Source organism: Haliaeetus albicilla, chromosome 24 (assembly GCF_947461875.1).
Source record: "Haliaeetus albicilla chromosome 24, bHalAlb1.1, whole genome shotgun sequence".
In the NCBI taxonomy this organism is placed as follows: domain Eukaryota; kingdom Metazoa; phylum Chordata; class Aves; order Accipitriformes; family Accipitridae; genus Haliaeetus; species Haliaeetus albicilla.
Window position 1 is genome coordinate 218,977 of NC_091506.1, and position 24,117 is coordinate 243,093.

General features: G+C 41.2%; 1 protein-coding gene across 3 annotated transcripts in view; it reads left to right on the plus strand.

The window, feature by feature from the left end:
• Window positions 1-24,117, plus strand: part of FGD5 (FYVE, RhoGEF and PH domain containing 5) — a 112,133-nt gene that overhangs the window by 85,565 nt on the left and 2,451 nt on the right. For all 3 annotated transcript variants that reach the window (XM_069811707.1, XM_069811705.1, XM_069811706.1), the window contains exons 12-20: window positions 410-478; window positions 8,108-8,191; window positions 9,810-9,889; window positions 13,708-13,807; window positions 16,794-16,931; window positions 18,011-18,113; window positions 19,785-19,915; window positions 21,652-21,780; window positions 23,558-23,706. In XM_069811707.1, the coding sequence (XP_069667808.1) occupies window positions 410-478; window positions 8,108-8,191; window positions 9,810-9,889; window positions 13,708-13,807; window positions 16,794-16,931; window positions 18,011-18,113; window positions 19,785-19,915; window positions 21,652-21,780; window positions 23,558-23,706 (983 nt within the window). The remainder of the gene's footprint in view (window positions 1-409; window positions 479-8,107; window positions 8,192-9,809; window positions 9,890-13,707; window positions 13,808-16,793; window positions 16,932-18,010; window positions 18,114-19,784; window positions 19,916-21,651; window positions 21,781-23,557; window positions 23,707-24,117) is intronic.

A 24,117-nucleotide genomic window follows, 5' to 3' on the forward strand; every position in this document is an offset into this window, starting at 1 on the left:
TAGGTGTAGTGTGCTGAAACCCAAGGTTTCACCTTTTCTTTTTGGTCTGTCTATTTTAGAGGATTTTTAAACATGAGTTCTTTTCTGAAGCCCATTACATGTTAGCTTTGCAATCAGTGACAGTCACCTCAGAGCACAGTCCACAGTACAGAAGCAGTGGGCTGAGGACAAGTGGGTTTCTAACCATTTGGTACTGATACAAACGCAAGCCATGAAGAGCAGCAGGGCTAACGCAGGCAAAGACTAAGCCAGTTCATAAGGAGTAAGGCTAGAAGCAAGTGTTATCTATCTCTTCCTGTGCTGATGAAAGCAGTTAGAGTAGCTCTTTCCCCAGGAGGAATATTCTCTTTTCTCAGTACGATTCAGAATGAGAAGTGTCAGGATTACAATCTGCTGTTTTCTCCTTCAGATCTTTGTTAAAGAAGGAACGCTGATGAAAGTCTCTGGCAAAAACAGGCACCCTCGGCATTTGTTCTTGGTAAGATTTCTTTTATATTTTTACTGTCTCTCTCATATCTTCTGCACTTGCACAGCCCTGAACCGTGGCAGAAACTTTCAGGCTGCAAGTCATTTAACCATCAGCAGCAATGTGGTGAGGGAGTTTCTGTTGCTAACAGGACTGTAGCCCTTTTCACACGTCCTGTTGGCCCTGCATACAAGAATACGGGCTGCGCAGCCCTCCCTTTGTGCCACAGCTATGTACAGCCTTGACTAAGCCATAATTCTGCAAAGGAGTGCAAGTTTCCAAGGTGATCAGGAGGATGGGAGCTCCTGAATACTTTCAGCAATTAAGCTTCACACTTGAAAGTCCAACCCTAAGGCCTTAGGAAATCTGATTAGAATCAATAGAGAACATCCTACTGCTAAAGTTTATGAAAGCTTTCTTTGGACTCACTTGGGAGATTTGTATCCTTGAAGCTCAAGGACTGGGTTTTAGTTCCTGCTGTCCACATCTATGTAAATTACCTGATAACTGTGTGCATTGCCTCGGTATAGTCCCTCTGAAGGCACACTTCCAGCTTCCTGTTGACTAGAGCAACAGTTTTCAATGATGCTTTGCAAAATTCTTCTAAGACAGTTAAGAAAAATGAATCCTTCATCACTTGGCTGGAATACCCTTCACAAGGGTCCGCAACCCTACTGCAAAAATTGCAAGTATTTGCAAATCAAAACAGATGAAAAACCACTGTTTTGGAGATACGCTATTAAGACTTATGCTTTCTGTTTTGCATTATACACTACATTGAGCAATTAGAGAGTATCTGAGTCTCCAGGCTCCTGAGCTCTGTTCTCAACTTTTCAGGTAGCTTATTGTGTAACCACGGCCATTTTTATGCATTTATCAGTGTGAAGGGGAAAATAATACTTGCCTATGTCTTAGGAGTTTTTTACCTGCTAACCTGTTAAAGTCTGAAAAATTCTTTAGAGACCCCTCCCAGAAAAGAGCCATAAAGAACTGAGCATTACTGCTGCTATTAACATTAAAGTACTGTTTGCAGAATTTATTTTACAATAAATGGCTTATATGCCTGGAATACATACTTGCTGTGGCCTCTATAAGTGCTGACAGCTTTTCACCCTGGGACCATTGTGAGGAGGAGAGATGGCTTATTACCGAAGTTACACATTTTGCCATTAATGCTTCTTATTTCTCCCTCTTATTAATATTTCCTATTTGTGCATGAGTGGATGCACAAGCTTCTTTGCCTCCTCGATCATGTATTGCAGTCATAATCAAAGATCATATGGGATGGGACACAGCACTGGCACTGCACTTTTCTGATGGCTTCATTGGTTTCTGTAAAAATTCAGACTTTCATGTACTGAAACTGATGGATTTCACCCAAATCTTCAAATATGAGATTGCTGCAGTGCTGTTTTACTGAGTCAGCATCAATGGACTGTAACAACAGCAATAAATGTCAAAATCATGACTTTGTTGCAGCCAAGGGAAAATGGCCATGCCAGAACCTCCAGGAGCTGGTTTTAAGAAACAGTGTTCTCAGCAGTAGTAACTCTGAAGCCGACTGATGACCACTTCATAACAGATGATACTTGCTTCCTTACTGATCTCTCTTCTGAAACTCTCACCTTTGCTAGTATTACTAAAACATTTTGGAGTTGTGGCTAAAGCTGGGACCAAATTCCAAGAAGTTGTTACCATTTTGTCTTCCAGTGCATTTGTAACTGCTATCATAATCCCCTGCTATGGCAAATACTGAAGCGTCACAAACCTAGCTATTATAACTGATATAAAGAATTTAGAAGGAAGATCAGAAATCAGGTTGGTAATAAACATTGAGAGGAAAATAATTTGAACTTGGGATAAACTGAGATAAATTTCAAGTAGTCCAAAATGGTTGTATCAGCTTGAAAGTCACAAGAGGCTGAAAGTATTACTGGAACAAAGAAAGCACAGAAATGAGTTTCTGGCACTTTCTAGTTTAGGAACTATTTTTGATTCCTGGGGAGAGTTCAGCTGCTTAAACCCGGATGTTAACTGCAAAAAGAGAAGTGTCTCTTGGCAGCTGGAGATGTTACAGTAGCCAATGTCCTGTTGTTATTAGGTGCTCTCAGTATTCAGAAACAGCGGTTTTCTCTTCCTTTCAGTTAGAAAGGCAAACTGTGACCAAATGTGCTCTCATGCAAAGTATGTGATGGAGCTAGACTAAAGCATAGTGGTCACTTTTAAGCACCAAGAGACACATAAAACTGGCTTCTTTCCTGCTCTAACACACTGAAGTTGCACCCATTTAGGCTTCCTGTATTATGTCTTCTGTTGGGGTGGGGCGGGGGTGATTGGATCTTGGAAACAGTTTGAAACTTATTGGCAAATACCTGCCTTTGGGTTCAGTGATTTTTTTTACTCCATCTCCTCCACCCTGAAAGCTCCTCAGGTTTGCAGAGCAATGGCATGTATAGCGAAAATGCAGGAAAGCAAGTCACTGTGGAATATAGTAATTCCTGCATTAACACCTGAATGGTTTTGCATTATCTGCTTGTCAATGCTAATGCTGTGGATTCTCTGTTGTGTCACCACCACTCATGCCACCACCACTCATGAATTGCTTAATGGACTGTTTAGCCTGTGGATACATTGAGACAACTACTGCATAGCTATGGCAACATATTTTCATCTTGGCATATAGCATCTTTACCGCATCAGTCTTAAGGCCCTACCAACCATCACTGCCAACACCATTTTGTAACAGCCAAGGCCTGCATGAACATATCTAGCCCAACACATGTGCCATCTTGATTCTGATGCTTGGGGACACTGTGTAGAAAAAACCCAACAACCGAAAACCACAAAACCCCAAGACTAGAATAATCTCCTAAACACTGTCTCTTAAAACCCACGTTTATTTAAAGCCCTTATCTTCTAAGGACCAGATCATAATCCTTAGAAGCCACTGGCAAAACTCAGGTGGGACAAGAATTTGTCCTAATGTATTAATAAAAAAAATTGTTTAAACTGGCTGCTTTTTTTGATGTTTCACACATCAGCTGCCACTCAAAAAGATCACCAGAAGCTAACATGTTACGTGTAGTTTGGTTTAGCTTTGAATGAAATAAGTGTATTTACCTTACCTACCCAAAACAGATTTTTACATGAACAGCATTTTCTGAAGTTCTTAGTAGTGAACTTACTCTGACTGAAGCTAAGCTAAATCAAGCCCAGGACCTGGAGAGAATTTCAGTGGAAGAGTATACACTGAAGGATAAACCTGAGAATTTAACCCCTACACATCCCAGGAGATGAGCCCACCAAACTAACATTGTAGTTAGAAAGTGCTCTAAAAATTGGGTATGTGCCAGACTCCTACTTGGCCTGTGCATTCAGGGTGTGCTTCGGTCATGTGCGTGCTTGTGCTCTGAATATATGCCCACAAGGAGCATGGTACATGCACAGCCCATATAGGCATGAGTGTGTAGGACACACAGTGAGGGGCTATTGAAGTGCATATGTTTCTGTGGGTGTATGTTGTGTGTATCACAAGGTTACTTGGGCTGGCTGTTTTGTGCAGGCTTATGGTATTGTTGAATTTGGTGTTTCCTGGCAGGATGTTTGGTGAGTTTTGCTGTGCGCCTGTTTCCTGAGTCCTGTCTCTGTTTACAAGGATGTTGGGGCCTCTTTGTAGCACAGTATGGGCTGCTGACGCTGGCAGGCCCCCTAATTGCCCCCCAACCACAGGACTTTGCAACTCAGACACTGTCTCTTATCTCACCCTTCCAAGAATTTCTCTACAAAGGCTGCTTGTGTTGCAAGTGTGGTGCAGGAAGCTGCTATCAAATGGGAGACTGTTTAATGCTCTAGCTGGCAGGGCTGGACTACAGGAGGTTTTGGAGTCAGAGCTTGGAAAATGCAGCCCCAGCACACATTCAGGCTGCTCCACTGACACTCAGGGGGTGTTTAACGCAGACTTGAACAGAACAACACAGGGTCCATAATGAACTACCCTTTAAAACATTCAGAAAAACCTAACACATGGTAGGAGCTTTTAGACAGAGAGTGCATTACGTATGGATGCCAGCAGTTCAGCAGGGCATAGATAAACTTGTTTGGATCAATAAATTTGGACACTGTAGGTTAGAAAACTTGCACTGACCTCTAATGTTACTGAGTTCCCTTCACAACAGAGAAGACTTTAAAAAGGGGGGGAAAAGAGTAGTAACAGAAAAAAAAAAAAAATTAAAGAGCAGATGTATCCTTCTTTCTCTGTGTTATCAACTGTTGCTTTGGGGACTGTGTGCACGCATAGAGCAGTGCAGAATAGGAATATTTGCTCCTATATCAATATCTGAGCAGTTTGGGGACCCCACTTATTCAAAAGTTTTCTGGCAAACAGGAAGTTGGTCTGAAGCCCAAGGACTTCTGGGAACTCCCCTGGGGGTTATGGCAGTCTATCTCTTCTACCACAGATTCCCGAGGGGCTGCAAGATCGACTTTTATCATGGCCCAGTCCTCACTGCTTCAGGGAACAGTATGCACTGTGAAGCAGAAGGATGCATGAAACCACTGGTACTGATGCTAGTTCTGTCCATACCATTCATATAGCTACCACTCTGGTCTCCAGCATAGATGTGGCAAAGGAGACAGCAGTGAGTACAAACCCTTTCTTTCTTCGTGAATATGTGTGCCTTGCTTAGCAAGCTTTGAAATATTTGTCATAATTTCCTTGTTTCAAGCTGTGGCTGATGGGACCTCAGAGTCACAGCCCACTGCTATATAATATGTGGGAGAGAAAAACAGGAGGAAAAAAAAACTCCAATGAGCAATTGTAAAGCAAAGTCATCATTAATGTTTAATAAAATCTTGGTATATTAAGCAGAGCTGTCATGACAACGGTATGCACCAGGGTGTCATCCTTAATCAACAGTAATGAAAGAATGAGTTGCTTTTTAAAGAAATATATAACTTTTAAAATAAATAAAATAAATGGAGTTTGCTATTCAAGAAACTCAGTAGCACATTATGCCAGAATCCTGAAAATCTCTCTTAGGAGTTCACTTCCCTGGGCTTAGTGCCCACAACTAGTTATCTGTTCTTGTGGTTTGAAACAAGCCTTAAGTACTGGCACTGATGAGTGCCAGAGGAAGTCCTGTTTTCTCATATAGTCCTTTGAACATTCAGGAGATAGCAGAATCACCAGGCAAATATGAGCTTTCACTAGTATTCTCTTATTTCACATAGTATTCTCTTGATTTCAGCAATAAAGTCTGCCTGTCTTTTTACCTGTTTCCCACCTGGCTGCTAGAGTCCTAGTTGCTACTAGTAATATCAAGTGAAAATAGCTTTCATCTGCTTTTCACTGAAAGGTTTACATTTGCTCATTTTTTTCTACCTTACTCTCCTAGATACTCAGTGTGCAGTAGGTTGTGATGAATTTTCTGGTTATGCATAGCCCTGGTTAAACTGGGAATGATCATGTGGTCAGTACACTGCAGGTGTCACTGCTGACTGGACTAATGTTAGCACAGAGGGTAATTTATGGAGCAATAAGTAAATCACAGAAAAACTCTGTGACAAGCCATTTGTCACCTTGTTCTAAGGAAATTCTATTGTGTTATTGCAAAAGAGTAAATACTCCACTTTAGACTACAGAGAACATAAGACTCCTATTCTAACTTGATAGTATGCTTTTATATCCTCAGTTGAGAAGTGTTATATTAAAAGAGCTTTAAACTCTGCATGAGTTAAGACTTACTAGAAGGACACAGAGAAATACACAGTAGAGTGGCCAGTGCAGGAGAGCATGGGAGTCTTTTTGTTAAATTGTTAGAATTAAATGTTTCAGCATTTTCTACAAAAATATTGGCTGATCCTACTCTGTAAACCCAATTCAATTTTTAAAAGTAGTAAAATTTGAAGTAAAAGTTTTGGGGAAAGTAACTCTTCAGTATATTTTGCCTCATGTTAATGGGAATCTGCATTTTAAAGATGGGCAGCTAATGCACATAAGCCTGATTTGCTGTGAATCAGACAGCTACTTAATGAAGTGGTGTCCACAAGTGAACTCATGACCCTAATAAAGGCAACAACAGTTTTGCTGTTAAGTCCAAGGTGATAAGGATTTAATCCCATGAGTATTAATTCCATGTCATTTTTCTTTAACCATTGTTCCTGCTCTGCAAGAAAGCTAAACTATGACCTTTTAAGAAAACATCCATAAGGCTCCACTTTCTGTTTATTTTTCAGGCAAGCAAATTAGTGAAAATTTTACACCAACAGTTTTAGGTGGTCAGGTAGTACTATCAAGACCCCAAAAATTCCAGTCATACAGGATACATTATTTTATTGCCAAATAATTCTTTAGTTTCCTCCCTTCTTCTCTGTGTCTCTCTTTATCACAGTTTTCCTTCCAAAATATAATATTACCATCCAATTGGCTATATTTGAATGCCTTTGTCACAGAGGAATCCAAGTGAAGCTGGTTTCTGTCTGCTTTTTAATTTCTTGAGATTTTCTGCATTTAAGATGCCTCATGTCTGACATCACAGAGTATTACCTATGCCTTGGTTTTACATTGCCTTTGCACATCTTTGTTCATAGTACCCCAGTACAGTAATTGACAGGCTGACTGAGTTTATGCTTATTGGTACTGATGTGAGAAGCCTGGGAAAGACAACAAGAGAACATGACCTGCTCATTCAAGTAAAGGAAAGAATGCATACACACAAGCGTTACTTTGGCAATGTTAAGGCCCACCAATACTGTTTTTCCTTCTAGTAGTAAGGGGAGGCCAGCAAAGACCTACGAGGTCCAGTTCTGCTGCTTCATTTATTTGTTTGTTGGCACGAAGATAAAAGGCTGCAATAATGTCTATGATTAAGTTAGGCAAACAGCAGAGATCTGATCCCATTTAGTATGAAGCTGTTTGAAAAGCATGCATTCTGCAAGGAGCTGAGAACTATGGAAATATTTGGGATGTTAAGGTACAGGGGTTTTTTTCCTCATAAAATGAAAAAAAGTTTCTCATTTTTGCCCTTCCATTGTCTCTACTGCAGCCCACAGACTCAGCAAAGCTGTCAGATGTCTAGGCAAGTTTTGCTAGCAGTGAAGTACAGTTACTGCTCTCAAATATCCAAACCATTCCTCCCTGAATCATTCCTCCAGACTGTGGCACCTCTCCTCACCTCCACTTCCTTTTTGCCCAGAAAATGGAAGTCTGAGAAGCCCAGCCCTACCCGTGGCCTCACTGCAGCTCCACTGTCAGGGGGACCCTGAGAGAATCAGAGCTGCAGCATTCTGGGCAGTTAGTTGGTGTTGCCAGGTAGTAAATGCAGAGCCTGCCTTCCCAACTTGAACATGGCAGCTGTTTCACCCAAGCTGAATAAACAAGAGCTGATTATCTACTTGCTTAGCCATTAGCAACAGCCAAAAATGGGAAGAAATCAAAGTCCTGGATGTAGACTCCCCAGAGCTTTGTGGAAATGCAGGTCTTGATCTAAGCTGTGTGGCTTGGGCCTGTCTTTAGTAACAGTCCTAGCAGTTCATCAAGTTACTGCTTGTTCTGGGTATCCCTCCCCCCCCCCCCCCCCGGAGTAATGGGAAGGCCTGCAAGGCATAGTGCAGATTATTGATTTTGTCTTTCTCTTCATATAGATGAATGATGTTCTGCTGTACACATATCCCCAGAAGGATGGCAAATACCGACTGAAAAACACCTTGGCTGTGTCAGGCATGAAGGTAATACCTCATCTGTATTACAGTCTGGAATTAAAGTTGTATAGTGGGCTGTTAGTGCTTTGCTGGTTTATGTCTCATATCCAGCAAGGGGAAAGAGGGGATGGACCTGTTATCAGGGGATTCCCTTGTCTCTTACAGGAGACAGAAGGAAAAATAATATAAAGCAAACATATAAAAGAATATCTATAAGGCTGTGCCTTAGTATGACAGCCTTATGCAGGCTGCATAAATAATACAAGCCAAAATCAGATTTACCATCTGATAATGAAACTGGAGACAGAAAAGAGTTATTATCCCATTTTGTCCATTCCTCTCTTCATGTCTCCAGCCAATGTATGGTTGTTCCCTACATCATATTCATTAGGGCTTAGTCTGCCTGGTTTTAAACTCCTGCCACTCAAAATTTACATAAGCTTTCGTTTGCCTGGTTTTCATGTGCCCTTTAACTGTTTTCATCAAAAGAATTAATGGGTTCGACAAGCCATTAGCCAGCTTTATGGGGAAAAGGTGTATTGGGAGCTACTACATGCACATAAACACAGTCTCTTCTTCAGGAAATTTCTAAATTGCAGATTACAGAAACTGGACACAATTGTCCTGTTCTTACACTCTTTCCCTAAGCATCCATTGGCACCAGTACCTACCTGTGCAACAGAAGATATTGGGCTGGACGGGTCTTTGTTGTTTACCTAGCCATCCATTACATACCTCCCACAAAGAACCTTCATAACTGTTCTATAGTTAATATGCCAAGTTGTATTTATGTGAAAGAGGACTTGAAGTGGCAAGTCAGGAGTCTGGGGATCTAGGAAACATGCAAGATGAGAATTACTAATCATTAATTCCAGCAGAATGACACGGGTGGGTTGAGATGTTATGAAAAGGTAGGAGGCTGATCAATCTAGAGACCTGATAGTCTAAAACCAACTATGAGTTCCCAGCTGGGGCAGGAATTGCCAAAACACTCTACCATTAAGTGAAAAGAAGTTGCGGAGCAGGTATGTGTTGGGGTACATTTGAAACACTGAGTCACTGGCATAATAGATACTCGTTAATAACAACGTATCAGTACCATGAAGCTATATTTCTCCTAAGTGGCTGTTGCTATTGGTAGACAGCTAATACACTACATGGCAGAGAAAAAGTTTTAGCTGAGCTGTAGCTTTTAAGTATTTTTTTAGCTCTTAAAGAGCCTTGCTGCAGACAGGCATTCATTGAACTGAAGTGCGTCACTGTATGTCTGCATGTCAGGAAGAAAGTTATTTCCATTCGTTCCAAGAATAGCCAAAACTTTTGCCCCAAATGCTCTGACACTTGTCAGACTAAACATTCCTAAGCTTGTCATATTAAAACTGAACACTGATTGATACTTTATCCTTACCTTTATAGTTGGAATAAATTATTTTTTTTCCTTTAGCACCACCACCATATTGAAATAGAGAGCATTCCTCATTACACCAGCAACAAAAAAGACAGAAAACCCTACCTGCCCATCTTTTTGCATTGAAATATGAAACAGATGGCTGAGACATCATACATCCATACCCATTGAGACTTGTATGGTGTACTGGTTATAGACGGTTTAACTCATGTCCATGTTCATGGCATTTGTTTCTAGGTCAGCCGCCCAGTGACAGAAAAAGCCCAAAACGTCCTGAAGATTGAATATGATGAATATTGCCTGACCCTGTCAGCAAGGTACTGTCCCCAAACAGCCATGGCAGAGGGTGTTACATTCTAGTCCTTATCTCTACATTAGTCTAACCAATACCCAAGACTTAACTGGTGTATCATTCTTTTTTAACTCAATTTCGGTCTGTGCTATTGTGACAGACAATGGCTGAGTGCTTGACTATACAATGAAGATATTAATTATAAATGTGAAGCTCATAAACTGTAATTAATTCAACTCATATACTGAGTAAAGATTAGAAGTCAGCTCTTGGTAACATCGTAAAGAGAAAGGAAAGAGAATAAAGTCCGTTACTAAGAAGCCTGAGTTGTTTCCATTATCTTTCACACTTTTTCCCTGTGACACTAAGAGTATGTTATATCTCCCTTTCATAAGTTCACTTGTTACCTCATACAACTAGGGTTGCAAAACTGCTGGAGAAAATAGCAATTGGGTAATATCATGCAATAGATATAAAAGCATTTAATAGTGCTTAAATGACAAAGCCAAAATTAAACCTTACTGGCAACCTCATGGGTCTTCCTACTAAAAGGAATTTCACTAATGAGTTTCTGTAGTGCTAGTACTGATTGCAAACTGGGAGTCAGTATCTCTGTCCTGGGATCACAAGCTAATGCCGGAAAGAGATTGTAGGTCAGTTTCTGATCAGAAGATAGCAATAGAAAGACAAGGAGGGCACTTTCTTATTCAAAATCAGAATTTGGAGCTCTCATCCTTCCCAGAGCACTTGCCATCTGTGGGCAGTGCTCATATACCTGTCAAAGCCTTTTTGTCTACTTCCTTTTATAACCAGCAAATGAGAAATATCTCAGATTTTCTTAGAGCTGCATACTCATCACAATTGTAAAAATATACACACAGTACTTCTGAATTACCTGCTGCCAGTTAAAAAAGCAGAATGCATACAGTACTTCTGTATCATAGAGGGGAAATAACTGCTGCATGTCCCCTTTATTCGGGGCAACTCAAGTTGGCAACCTTAGTGAGAAGCTTGGGATGTTCTGCTTGCATTGTTAGGTTGTTTCTTTGCCTTTTGTACCCATATCAAGTCTGTGCTTAGGTAGCCTAAACAAAGCATGTGAGGCCACCGCGAGCTGTGTTTCTTTGGTAGTAGATAGAACCAGGGCCTGAGACTAAAAGGTTGCCCTTCTGGTAGCAGCCAGATGAAGACTGACTCCTATCATAGTGCTGGGATAGAGCCCCTTTCCCTTCTTGTGCTGCTCATTCTGGGACTGATCTGCCATCAGTCACCCAAGAACATTTTTTCCTCTCCTTTTCCGTACTGGCTGGCAGAGCTGATGAGACACTGGTGGGACAGCATGCTCTCCTAATCCCACTGCACAACATCCTTGGCCTGCTACACTTACCAAAAGGAGCACCAAAGACAGAAAAGTACCAGAAGGCTTCAAGTATCCCTAAAGACTGTATCTTTTACCACTCATACCAAGGTGTTGCAAGTCTGCACTGGAGTACAGTTGTTAACAAAAACAACCCAAACCTCAATGCCTTTACACTTGTATGAGCAAGGTGAATGCATTGAGGAAACGTGGAATGAGTGGCAGGGACTAAAGGCAGTAGAATGAGGATCACCGAAGCTCAGAAGTCAGCATGGCTATATGAACAGATGGCACTGTAAAGTCTTTACATCCTGCTGAAAATGGCTCTCTCACCCAAAGGTCTGTGTTATTGGCTTGCAGCGAGCTGGTAACAGATCTGAGCACAGAGCATTTATGGAGAAGGCTCATACTGCTCTTATACCTTTATCTGCATTTCAGAAACATTCTTCTTGGACATGGGTAACCATGTGGTGCCCATATAAAATACCAGAGCACTAGGAGAACTCAGTCAGTGTTACCTCCCTAAAAGGCTAATTCAGAGTGACAGTGATAGCACTGGGACAAAATCTCATCTCATCCCAGTCGAGTTTCTGTGTTCTATGGATGTCCCTTGCTGTCCAGGAGACTGCAGTGACAATTTGACCCTCTCTATTTGCTGAAGGAAGAATATATGAGCCAACACAGATAACTGATAGCTCAGCACAAAGGGCACAGCCCAAAAATTAAACAAGGACCCAATGTGGCAATGGTGAGTCAAGGTCTGAGCTTCTCTGAGCCTTCATGCAACCAATGAAATAGCTAATTAAGAATAAGCCAGTGCCAACTGACATAATTTATCTTACTCATCAGCAGACAGGTGTTACTCCCTCATTTAGACACTAATAACCTGTGATTACTGCCTAGAGATGTTTAATGGAGTAGAGAAGATGTTAAAGGGGCCAGTTAGGTATCAAGCTTTTAATAAAATATTGTCCCTCTTATGTCTTTCCCAAAGTGGCTTTAATTTACCTCACTCTATGGGCCATGATTTCCTTTGGTTTTTTTAAATCATATCTTAATTCTCAAGTGAAGAGAATTTCCAAGAATTAGCAAGAGAAGGGTTGAAGACAGGACTTCTTTTAGTGTTTTACAGGCTGTGATTTGCCTGGAAGATACAGCCATCTTCAGATTTCTTAGAAAGTGTAATTTGATGGGACTTTTGGTAGTAATAAGGAGTGATTAGTAGTGTGACTCTTGCCAGAGATAATCTCATGTAAGCCCCTTGGCTTGCAGAGGTTAGCCTATATGCAGTAGATACACTGGCTCAGTTTCTGCTCCAATTTCTGCTCCAGGCTTGTTGAATTTTACAGAGGCTGGTGTTTTTCAGACAAGGGCTTATGCTCACGGTGCAGAGGAATGCTAAGAGATCACTGATAAAATCTGGCATTTCCTCTCTTTTTGCGCTTTTTTTTTTATTTAAAGACCACAAAAGACATTGTTCTCAGATGTCTTGTTTGGTGGCCTTCATGAGGACAGTGTGAGGAAATCACAGATGAACAGCAGCTGGCAGTGATGCCACTGCTAATTTTTACAACAAAGTCTAGTGGGTAGCTTTAATGTGAGTGGCTGGTATGACTCAGGGAGGGGAGACCACACTGAGTTGCATTCCCTCCTGTGACTGATGCTGGGAACGGCTAGAGCTGTGCAATTTCAGATGCACACAGTTTGAAGTCACAGCAGGAAAACCAGCTAACAGGCAGGACAGCTTATGGCTGTAACACAGCGAATGCACCTGGGAAGTAACAGGCACTAAGAGCCTTGCTGCTTTTCTGGGATATCTGGACTGGCGAAGCACAAAGTGCTCACTGTTTTGCCTTGTGCAAAGGGGGCATCTAGGGGCCAGTCTAGAGAACTACTGACCTCCATGCATAACTGCAACTAGAGGGAATGCAGAACTTCCTTCCCAAATTGCTGTCCTGACCTCTTGCCAGGAGACTGGAGATTGTGTGTGATGGAGCTAGAGGAAAATGAAAGCATTCACATCTCTACTGTGGGTGACAGACTTCTGCATTTTCCAACGTGCAAATCGTCTAAGCATCCCACTGTAGAGATGAGCATAAACACGCTTACTTTGAGCAACCTATGCCCACACTACACGCGCTAGAGTGCCTAAAAGCTAGGGCAGACATGACAAAAAGACATTTCATATTGTCCTACGTGATCTAGGATTGAGCAGCTTATAGCAAAGTCGGAAACTACTTTGAAAAATTTTCTGGCCACTTAGCTCCTTCTCAGTCACAGTCCTAACCACGGATCTACACTAATTATCCCACGGAATATGTCCCAACAGTCAATTTTGTTCCTGGTCAGAAAATTACCAGTTCAAAGCAGTAGTGGGGAAAAGCAAACATTCATAAAGTGAAGCTTTTCTCCTCTGATCCAGAAACAGCTTGTTTCACTCCCTGCTGTGCATGGCATTGACTGCTCTGCTGTATTTCATTCCACAGCTCTTGCTTGGAAAGGGATGACTGGTACAGCTGCATCAGCAGACACATCCCAGATGACTACAAAGCTCACAACACTTCCACTTTCCACAGCAGCGTGGAGGTAAAAGGCGGCCAAGTCTTTTAATGCTTGAAAGGGGAAGGGGGAAGGGAGAGAAAGAGAGAGAGGAAAGGAGGAGGGTTATAAAATGCAGAGTTCCTAGCGGCAAGAGTTCTTACTATTTTCATTTAAACCAGTATGCCAAGCTTAAACAATGAAGCTCATTACAGCTCATAGGCTACCTCTGAAATGTTAATCACACTCTGTGGTCTTTGCTTAAATAGGAGTTCTTCTGGAAGAAGACTGTTTTGTCCTAAAGGGTAACTATTTTGGATGAAATAAAAATAGCTACAAACTTCGTAGATTTTAAGAAAACAAAACTACCCATTAGTTACACTAATATCATAAACATAATAAAGTCACTGCCAGTACAAACCCCACCAACAACATTCTAATTGTACCAGCACAATTGACGTATACTATTGTTATCTCATTAATTTCAGTTGTATTGCTCCCAGTTAAGGGAAAGAATGCATCTGACAAAAAGTAAAAATGCTATTTTAGGTTATGTAGAACCCCAGTTTTACTAAATAAGACTAATTAGCAAAAAAAAAGAGTGCTGGTGAGGCCACACCTGGAGTGCTGTGTCCAGTGCTGGGCTCCTCAGTAACTTTCAAGGCCAGGTTGGATGGGGCTCTGAGCAACCTGATCTAGTTGAAGATGTCCCTGCTTATTGCAGGGGGGGTCAGAGTAGATGACCTTTAAAGGTTGCTTCCAACCCAAACTATTCTATGATTCTATGATTTCCATTCTTGGTTCATGAGATCATTGCACCCATGACTTCACTTTTCTTTCCTAGCCTGTATCATCTTACAATTTCACAGAGTCTTTCATTCAAGAGCATGTTAGAAACTCATAGGCAAAGATCACACAGTTCCTGAAATGGAGCTGCTTCTCAAATACAACAGTTGTTATTTTAATTCAGTGTTTCTGTATCCTCTTACAGAAAGTAATTTCTCATCTCAGTTTGTGTGCATTTTTAAGATTGTGTACTAATGGTGCTCTCAGAAACTGTCATTGGGAACCAGTAAGTACCACCTGTGACTGTGGGGTTTGTGATCTGGACACATGTCCTGAGAGAAATGGGCTAGCAATCCCTGTCTTGTCCAACAGAGTTCTCTCCTTGTGTTATCCTGGGTTGCAGCTTGCAATTTAATTCGGTGGTTCTGCTTTACCATAGCTTTATAAGGTTAGGTTATTGTTTGCCCATAAAAGGGTTCTTCTTTACAAAACCACACTGAAAGGTACTTCACAGACACCTAAAACCAAGGTGCCCAGAGGAAGGATAATGGTCTCCTGGGCTGCATTAGAAAAAGTACTGCCAGCAGATTGAGGGAGGGGATCCTTCCCCTCTACTCAGCACTGGTGAGGCCACACCTGGAGTGCTGTCCCCAGTGCTGGGCTCCTCAGTACGAGAGAGACATGGAAACCTTGGAAAGAGTCCAACAAAGGGCCACAAAGATGATGAAGGGACTGGAACATCTCTCCTGTGAGGAAAGGCTGAGGCAGCTGGGACTGTTCAGCCTGGAGAAGAGAAGGCTCAGGGTGGGGGGAGATCTCATCAATGGATATAAATACCTGAAAGGAGGGTACAAAGAAGATGGAGCCAGGCTCTTCTCAGTGGTGCCCAGTGACAGGACCAGAGGCAGTGGGCACAAACTGAAACACAGGAGGTTCCCTCAAACATCAGGAAACACTTTTTCACTCTGAGGGTGACCAAGCACTGGCACAGGTTGCCCCCAGAGGTTGTGGAGTCTCCATCCTTGGAGATACTCAAAAGCTGCCTGGACATGGTCCTGGGCAGCTGGCTCTAGGTGGCCCTGCCTGAGCAGGGGGGTTGGACCAGATACCTCCAGAGGTCCCTTCCAACCTCAACCAGTCTGTGATTCTGCAATTTAATTTTTGAAGACTTCAGAAAGTAAAAAATTAATCAAGACTCAAACCAAGATTTTCCTTCTGGCCTGGAGGTAATCTACTTTCAAATATTTAACAAGAAAAAATTAGAAATTAGTTAGCATAGCAACCTAAACCAAATCCTTTTTCAACAAATGAAAAAATAATTTCTTTTGCAGCTCTGCTTCTGAAGTAAACCCTAGAAATTTGGATTAATTTGATTTTTCTGTGTTTAAATCCTATTTGTCTGCAGAAGCCTAATTTCCTCATAGGAAACCCTCCTAACAAACAGTCCTTCAAAAGCACAAGAGCTTGCGGTACTTTTGCCAAACACTCAGCCGCTGTGAATTGACAGTGAGGTACCCATAATACTTTGGTGCTGAACCTGAAGTATACACAGCTTCTCAGCATGGCTTATTAGGTTGGGTTCAGTTCCACATGGACTGTGGCTCCCTAGGCTTGGAGCAAAGGCATCGGTACAACAGGTGCAACATGGTGCATTCCAAGAAATAGGAACAGTGAATACATTTTCTAAAGCTGCTTACATATATTCAGATCAGCCATGGAAATCATGAATCAGATTTGGATTGTGTGTGGGTAAATTAATCTCTGGGTTTACTGTTTTCTGTAGTCTCTCTTCCCCAATCGTAGAACTGTCCCAAGGCATAATGGCATAAAGAGTTCAGGCCCTTTTTGATTGAAAGCTATAGAGCTTTTGACAGTTATTATTTCAAAAGCTGTTAATAAAAAGATGGCTTTAACTCATGTTCTTACCTGCAATTTGCATACACAACGAATCAGATCCTTGTCTGATGTGGAGGAATGTCAGTGCCTGATCAATAATAGATCTACATGGATTTTTACCACTTGTGACTCTGGCTGTAATGGCACCATGTACTAATTAGCCACAGTCTTTCAGTGCTGAAGCAGCTGTATCTCACTTACAAGGTGCATTAGGAATTAGAAAATTTGAGGATCTTAGCAGGTGAAGGCAGATTGAAATGAGAGGAGAATTCTATGTGATGGAGCAGAGCTGACTGTGTGGACTTTGGAGGTGTGGATGCTTCTTCATTTTTTTTCATTGTTTGATTTTAAGCTAAGGGAAAGACTTGGAATACCCTTGGGAGAGAGGCCTCCTACTTTGGTACCTGTGTCCCATGTCATGATGTGCATGAACTGTGGCTGTGACTTTACCCTCACTTTGAGGCGACATCATTGCCATGCCTGTGGGAAGGTAAGAGCTGTACAAGCTTGTCAGGGAGGCTTTATTCACACCTCTAGGACACTGGCTGCCACTGCTGTAACTTCTGCAGACTTGTGGCAACATCAAGACCACAATCTGACTTCTCACAGAACCTGTTAGTGCTTTGCTAAATTAGGTAATTAGGTTTCTAATGACTCTAGTAGAAACAACAGTAACCTTCCCTTGAGGGTCAAATTAATTCCCAAAGGCTAGTAGTTGAAGGCTTACAAGATAATTGTTGCTGAGTCCAGTCATTATATCTGATATACAGCTACCTCTAGAGAAAATGAAGCAACACACTAAAAATATAGGCTCTGGTCTGGACCAGAGCAGTAGCACATCTAGTCCATGTCCTGTCCCTAATAACAGCTGGTAAAATTATCTTCCAAGAAAAGTGAAGAAACTCAGCAGTAGAGCATGGTTTGGTCAGTGACAAAAGGGAAAGCTTCCTCTGTGCTCCACTGAAGAGCTGCTGCCTTTTGCCCTAAAGCCAAGAGGACCTATAAGCTTTCTTGGTTTTGTCCCTTTATTACTGACTCTAGAGATTTGTTTATACACATAAACCTGCAGTTTTAAACTATGGCTGTCTTTTAGCCTCAGTAATATTTTTTTTTTCAAACTGCCAGTAATTTTTGCTAGCATGAAAAAGCATTTACTTAATCTTTTTTCTAATTCCACAGAGAAACTCAGTCTGTACCTACACAGGGATAGCAGGAACTTGCAAGCTTGCTTAAGAAAACAATGTTACTAACAAAGCTATGAAAACAGAAGTAATATTAAAGTAGTCTTTCTGTGATTCACTAGTAGGGAAGGTTTAAGTTCCTGGGGAGATGGGCACAGCAATGGTGTGCAACTAAATACAGTGATCAGTTCTGCTTGGCTTACAACAGTGTAAATCTACAGCAATCACATTTCAGTCAGTAGACTTACCCTGCAAGCCACAGTTTTAGGAGAGTCATATCTGGTCCACTATCCATCTTCCTCTCCCAACTGACTCAGAGGATTTGTTTTGCATGTGCATATATATAAATTTAAGTTACATTTATGTGCATCTCTCCTTCCTGGAACAGATTGTATGTCGAAATTGTTCAAGAAACAAGTATCCTATGAAGTACCTCAAAGATCAAGCAGCCAAAGTCTGTGATAGCTGCTATGTGGAACTTAAGAAAAGAGGTAAGATTCCTTCATTCTTGGCAGAACTGACAAACCGATTTCCTGCCTGTATAATGGGGAGGGCTTAGGATCTGCCTACCATGTTGGGTTTTGCTAAAGAGGGTTTCTCATTCCAAGCACGGGGCATGTGAATTGAGATCCCAAGAGTGCCAGGCTATATGGCAGCTAAAACTGTTTTAGCAAGCCAGATTCTCTGAGGGCTCCCCTGGCCTTTTGATACACAGTAATGATAAAAACTATGTCCTTTGAGGAGCGGCTGAAGACATGGGGTTTGTCTAGTTTGGAGAAAAGGAGGCTGAGGGGTGACCTCATTGCCCTCTGCAGCTTCCTAAGGAGGGGACATGGAAAGTGAGGTACTGATCTCCTCTCCCTGGGAACCAGTGACACTGGATGTGTGACAATGGTTCAAAGCTTCATCAGTGGAGGTTCTGACTTGACACGAGGAAACATTTCTTTACCCAGAGGGTGGTCAAACACTGGAACAGGCTTTCTAGAGAGGTGGTTGATGCCCCATGCCTGTCAGTGTTTAAGAGGCATTTGGACAATGCCCTTAATAACATGCTTTAACTTTTGGGCAGCCCTGAATTGGTCAGGCAGTTGGACTAGATGATCATTGTAGGTTCTTTCTGACTGAACTATTCTATTCCATTATGTAATTATAGGTGATAGCTCTTCCCTCTCATTTCTAACAAATTATCCATTGAAGTAAGACAACGGCTTTACAATTCTACGCTGTCCTCATCCATGTTTTAGCTTTTACAAAAAGAAATGCTGCAGTAAAGTGCAGAGTCACTAAGAGCTTTTCTACATGGGGAGTTAATCTGGTTACAGATGAAGGCATGAATTCAAAGCAGAAGAGCTACTGACTAACTAGAACTCTGTATTACTGTCCTACTATAGAAGTCCCTTTTCTGATTTAAATACATATCCAAATCAAAGGTAAAAGGGAGGGCAGGCGTTACATATATATGAACAGAGAATGAACCGGAAATAATGTTCTTGCACAACTATTCACGTAGACAGTCTCTAGAAATAGGTACATTACATTGTCAAGGATAAAAAGGTAGGGACAGATGAAATTTAGTTTTTCCATCCTGATTAAAGAAATTCACACTAGCCAAGCAAACACATGAACAGGTGCTGTCACAACAGCCAAAAAAGGATCCCCAAGCCACTGTGTGTCCAAGAAATGGTAACTTAGATTTGTACTAAACCAATGCTGTGCTTTACTAAGAGCTTCCAGACAACGTATGTTGCCAGAAGTGAGATCATGAAGATATGAACTCAGACAAGTGGGGTTAATGGAGATTGACAGAGACAGAATAACTGTCTCCCATGCAGAACTCAAAGAGAATGCTTCATACAGAAAGAATGTCCCATTAGTGAATCTATCCTGCAAAGGTGTTACAGAACATAGAGGGGAAACATGGGAAAGCCGTTTGCTTAATGCTGATTTTAAATTAGCAGAAAACAAGCTGTGTTTTGTGCTTTGTCAGCTTTCTTGCAGGCTTCTTTCAAGTAGCTGTAGATTATTACCATTAACCTAGGATGCTATGAAATCCACCCATGTAATCAGAATTAAAGGGGTGACTTGAAAGAAAAGCTAAAATAAAAACCAGCTATGGAGGAGGCATTACATTTTCCTTAGTCTGAATGTTCTTAATCTTGCAGAGCGGCCACTAAGTGTGAGCTTCCCTCCAACTTCATCCAGGTGTTCAAGCAGTGCCTTCTCCTCTGTCTTCCACAATATTCATTATTCATCTTTTAAGAAACAGAAGAAGATTCCTTCAGCTCTTATGGAGGTAGGACCAGGCTGCCTGAGAAAGGCAAGGAACTGTAGGGAACTGTGTGCTCATACTTCAGCAGCTATGTTTCTAACTTATTGTGTGCAGTGGGCTTGGCCCATGCCCTGGTCTACTTTCATCACGCAATTATTTTTTTCTGTTTTTCACAACAATGTTTAAAATACAAAATACTCTGAGCTCTGAAAATACCACAGAAGCTTCTTGAGTCCACTGAGAAACCCAATTAGAGCAGTGTACTTTAATTTGCTCATTAGACTGTGAAGTCTTTAGAAAACTAAGATGACTTCAAGGTACTAGACAGTACAACAAGGCAGATCACAGACAATAACGAGTATCATCAGAGCATGATACACTGTTGACCAGTTACCTTTTTTGACAAGACCCTTACTTCTGAAATCTTACTTTCATTTCAAGAGAATTAAAATACCACTTACTTAGGGAATAGATTCTAGTCCTTGGCAATCAATTCAGGAGCATACATGTTTAATGAGGCACTTTCCCTCCAGCTCAAACCAAACTATTTCAGATCAAATGAGTAAAATCTTGATCCCACCAACGTAAACAAATAAAATTCCCACCAATTTCAATAGGGCCAGGATTTCTCCAGCTATATTAGTTTTCTTTCCAGGAACAAGGTGCCAATCATGTTGGTGTAGCCTCAGTAGCGAAGCTGCCCATTGAATTCAAGCACAGTAAGGTACTTTCACTGAAATCTGCAGGTATTTATTGTTCTATTAAAGAGAATAGGGTGCAAACATCTCGCTGAACTCATTGTACAGTCGAGACACTGGAATTTCTTGAGGTTTGTTTATGCTGAGGCAAAACTGAGCCAAAGATACAAGCATGCAATACAAACACACAAACTGAATACTGAAAGAACCGGCAGGCAAAATTTCAGCCCCATTAGGAAAAAAGCATTGCCTTTCTATCCACGAGGAGGCAGCACATGTTTATTAATATGAACTGTCTCACAATAGCACTGTTCCATAACTTTTTCTAACTTGTTTTACCCAGGTCCTGGAGCATTTCTGTTCTGCTGCAAAACACGGCTCTATTACTGCTCAGTCTTCTCTTCTGTCAGTGCTACAAAAGCTGGTTTTGAATCTCTGCCCTTTGTTTCTAAATCCAATACCGCTGCAGTTTACTACTGTAACTAATAACGTACACTGCATTGTGTGTGTTTATAGTTACATCTACTCAAAATCTGGATCTTTAAGAACATTAACCACTTAGATCTTGAAATACTTCTGTGAGAGGGGTGACTTCTCAGAAATACTATTTCCCAAATGAAACCAAGTCATAGTCAAGTGATTAACATAAAGTGATATAAAACCATTGCAAAGTCCTAAATATACCCACATCTTAAAAGTGTTCAGCCACAAGACTGTAATTCTCTTTTGGAAGAATGTACTTTTAGTATACAAAAAAAGACCTGCGAAAAGGGACAAGTTAGGCTTCTGAGAATATAACCGTAAACTTGCTGATCTCTATAATAACTCAACTGCATATTTTCCATCAGAGTTACTGAGAACTAAGTTTATCCAGAAATCTTCAAACTGTTAAAAAGAACTGTAATACCATGCTTATATTTTTTTCTGTCTCAATATTTTTAATGGTCTACTTACGGTTTCATGGACATAGACCTGGTTGTCTGGTGTGATGCGAACCATGCATAATCAGGAGGGGAAAAGCCTTTGGTGTTACAAATCCTGATTTCTCCTATCCTGCTCCAGGTGGCAGCCTCAGGAGAGGGAGCTACCATCAGTGGTTACCTCAGCAGATGTAAGAGAGGCAAAAGACACTGGAAGAAACGCTGGTTTGTTATCAAAGGCAAAGTCCTCTACACCTACATAGCAAATGAGGTACTGTGCAGTTTGACTTGAAATAGTTTCCTATCTGAGTTCCCTTCTTTACTCCCTACAGGCAGCACAAGTAGATGTCATAGGTATAAATGGCAGCTCTCACAACTACCTGCCTTCTGAGACCTGGTCCTAACAGACTGAGTCCCCAGGGAGCTGTCCTTAGCTGAGGGGTGAGCCACAGCCCTAGCTGGGCCTTGGCAGCCCTCTTCACAAACCGCCCTTCATTATTTAACTTCTTGCTATTCATGCTATTATAAACTGTCAATCACTGTGAACTTTAGTCTACATATTTACACCTAAAGACTTCAAGGTCCTTAGGCATTCTCTGATGCACTTGGTAACTGCCAGATATTTTGTAGATAGATGGTGCTATGATCCATTTCTTGTGGGCAGAAGAACCTTGTAGTTTTGCAAGTATAAATAGGATGTATTTGTCCTACTATTACCAACAGGGAAAGAGGCAGTCAGACAGGAGGCAGTCTGAAGAGGTGAGAATAATGCCTTGTGTATTGGCTTGTAAGCTTCTCCTTACAGCCAAGGAGGTTGGATATCAACTAGATAATTTTTCTGTATTTTGTCTCTTCCCAGTCCCTTTTCTTATTTTAATTTCTTCTCCTTTGTGAATAGCTGCAATACAAGTAAGTGTGATACAAAGTTTGGTTATAACTGACAGATTTCATAAGCAGAAGCATAAAAATTCATTTTGCTGAAGAAAGGACACAGAATGCAAGAACTGTTGTAATAGCAATATTTGGTACTTTAAGCCTTCAGAACACTTTGCAAACATAAATTATTTAAACTTTCATCACTGCTGTGACGATCACATGAAGCAACATTATCCCCTTTAAACAGATGAGGAGATTGAGGCACAAAAGAGTTCACGATTTGGCCAGCAATTCATACCATTAGCATCAAATTCCATATCCAAGACATTTACCTCAGCTCTGCTAACCTTAAAAGTGATCATTTCTGGTTCAACAATAGGGAAAAAGCAACAGATGGCTAATTACACTTTGCATTCCCAGCTTGCAATTTAACTTCCAAAAGCAGAGGCAAAGACAACATACACATATAGAAAACATTACCTAAATACAGTGAGCAAAACTGCAGCTATCAGTAACAGCTAATCTGCAATTCAATTAAGGCTTATTGTTCCCTTTAACTTGTACAAAGCAGTGTCTGGCAAGCAAAATTCATGGACGTTTCTTGGGAGTAAATTAACAATTAATTGCATTACTGCTCAGAAATTTCAAAGCAGCATTTTGGAAAGCAAGTGTGCTGTTTGAGACAGTGCAGATTTCTAAAAAAAGTTGCTAGTGCTATGAAAGGAAATGACAGGGTACCAAAAAGACTACTACTTGCACTCAGCAAAAAAACAGTTGAAAGGAACATAACTGGGAGTGGGTCTCAGGCTTTCAGAACTGCTGCTATACTGTCCCATACTCTCAGTAACCTCTAGTTTGCCTCCTGGATCATCATGTCAAAGACGGCCACTAAAGTAATGGCTAATTTGACCTTTATGGCCATTTGGATGATCATGAAGAACTGGACTTTCAGAGGTAGTGTTTGAGTTCAGGACTAAGACTAGATAAACATGTGCGGTACACAGGCACTGCTCCTGTTTAGGCAAGAGCCACCAGTCCAGCAAAAGATTCACACTACTGCTTTTGCAGCCCTGTCAGAGAGGGGTTGTATCATTATTGGGTTTTCAGAAAGAGCCCTCAAACTGTTACAAGCCTTCTCTCTAAGTTTTGGTTCACTTCTTGTTTGCTTTCAGGACAAAGTTGCCACAGAAAGTTTGCCTTTGTTGGGTTTCACCATTGCCCCAGAGAAGGAGGAAGGAAGCATGGATACAGTTTTCCATCTCTACCACAAGCAGACTCTCTTTTATAGCTTCCGAGCAGAGGATAACAATTCAGCACAGAGGTATGGGGGTAGACTTCCACACTAGCTAGTGTGCAGGTCCAAAAGCTTATGTAGGGCTTTTCCCTCTCCATCACTTCAGAATGCCTTTATAACAGAGGAAACAAACTGCTTTCAGAGTGTTGATTAAGCACAAATGCATGTGACTGGCCTGGGTTAAAAATCAACCTGGTACTTTTCAGTTCCTTCAGGAAGGAGAATATGCTCCCTTGTATAGGTAAAGAGGAGGCTGAGTCTCAAGAGTTATGCCTAGAAGTCTGTCAAATGTGATTACTGTACAGAAACTTCTCTGATTTATGTGTTCTATTTATCCATCTCTTAGTTTCCTCATTGACAAATAATTGTTTAGATTTCCCATTCTAATGCTACTATTTCCACATAATAAAATAGTCATGAAATTAGTAATAAAAATGC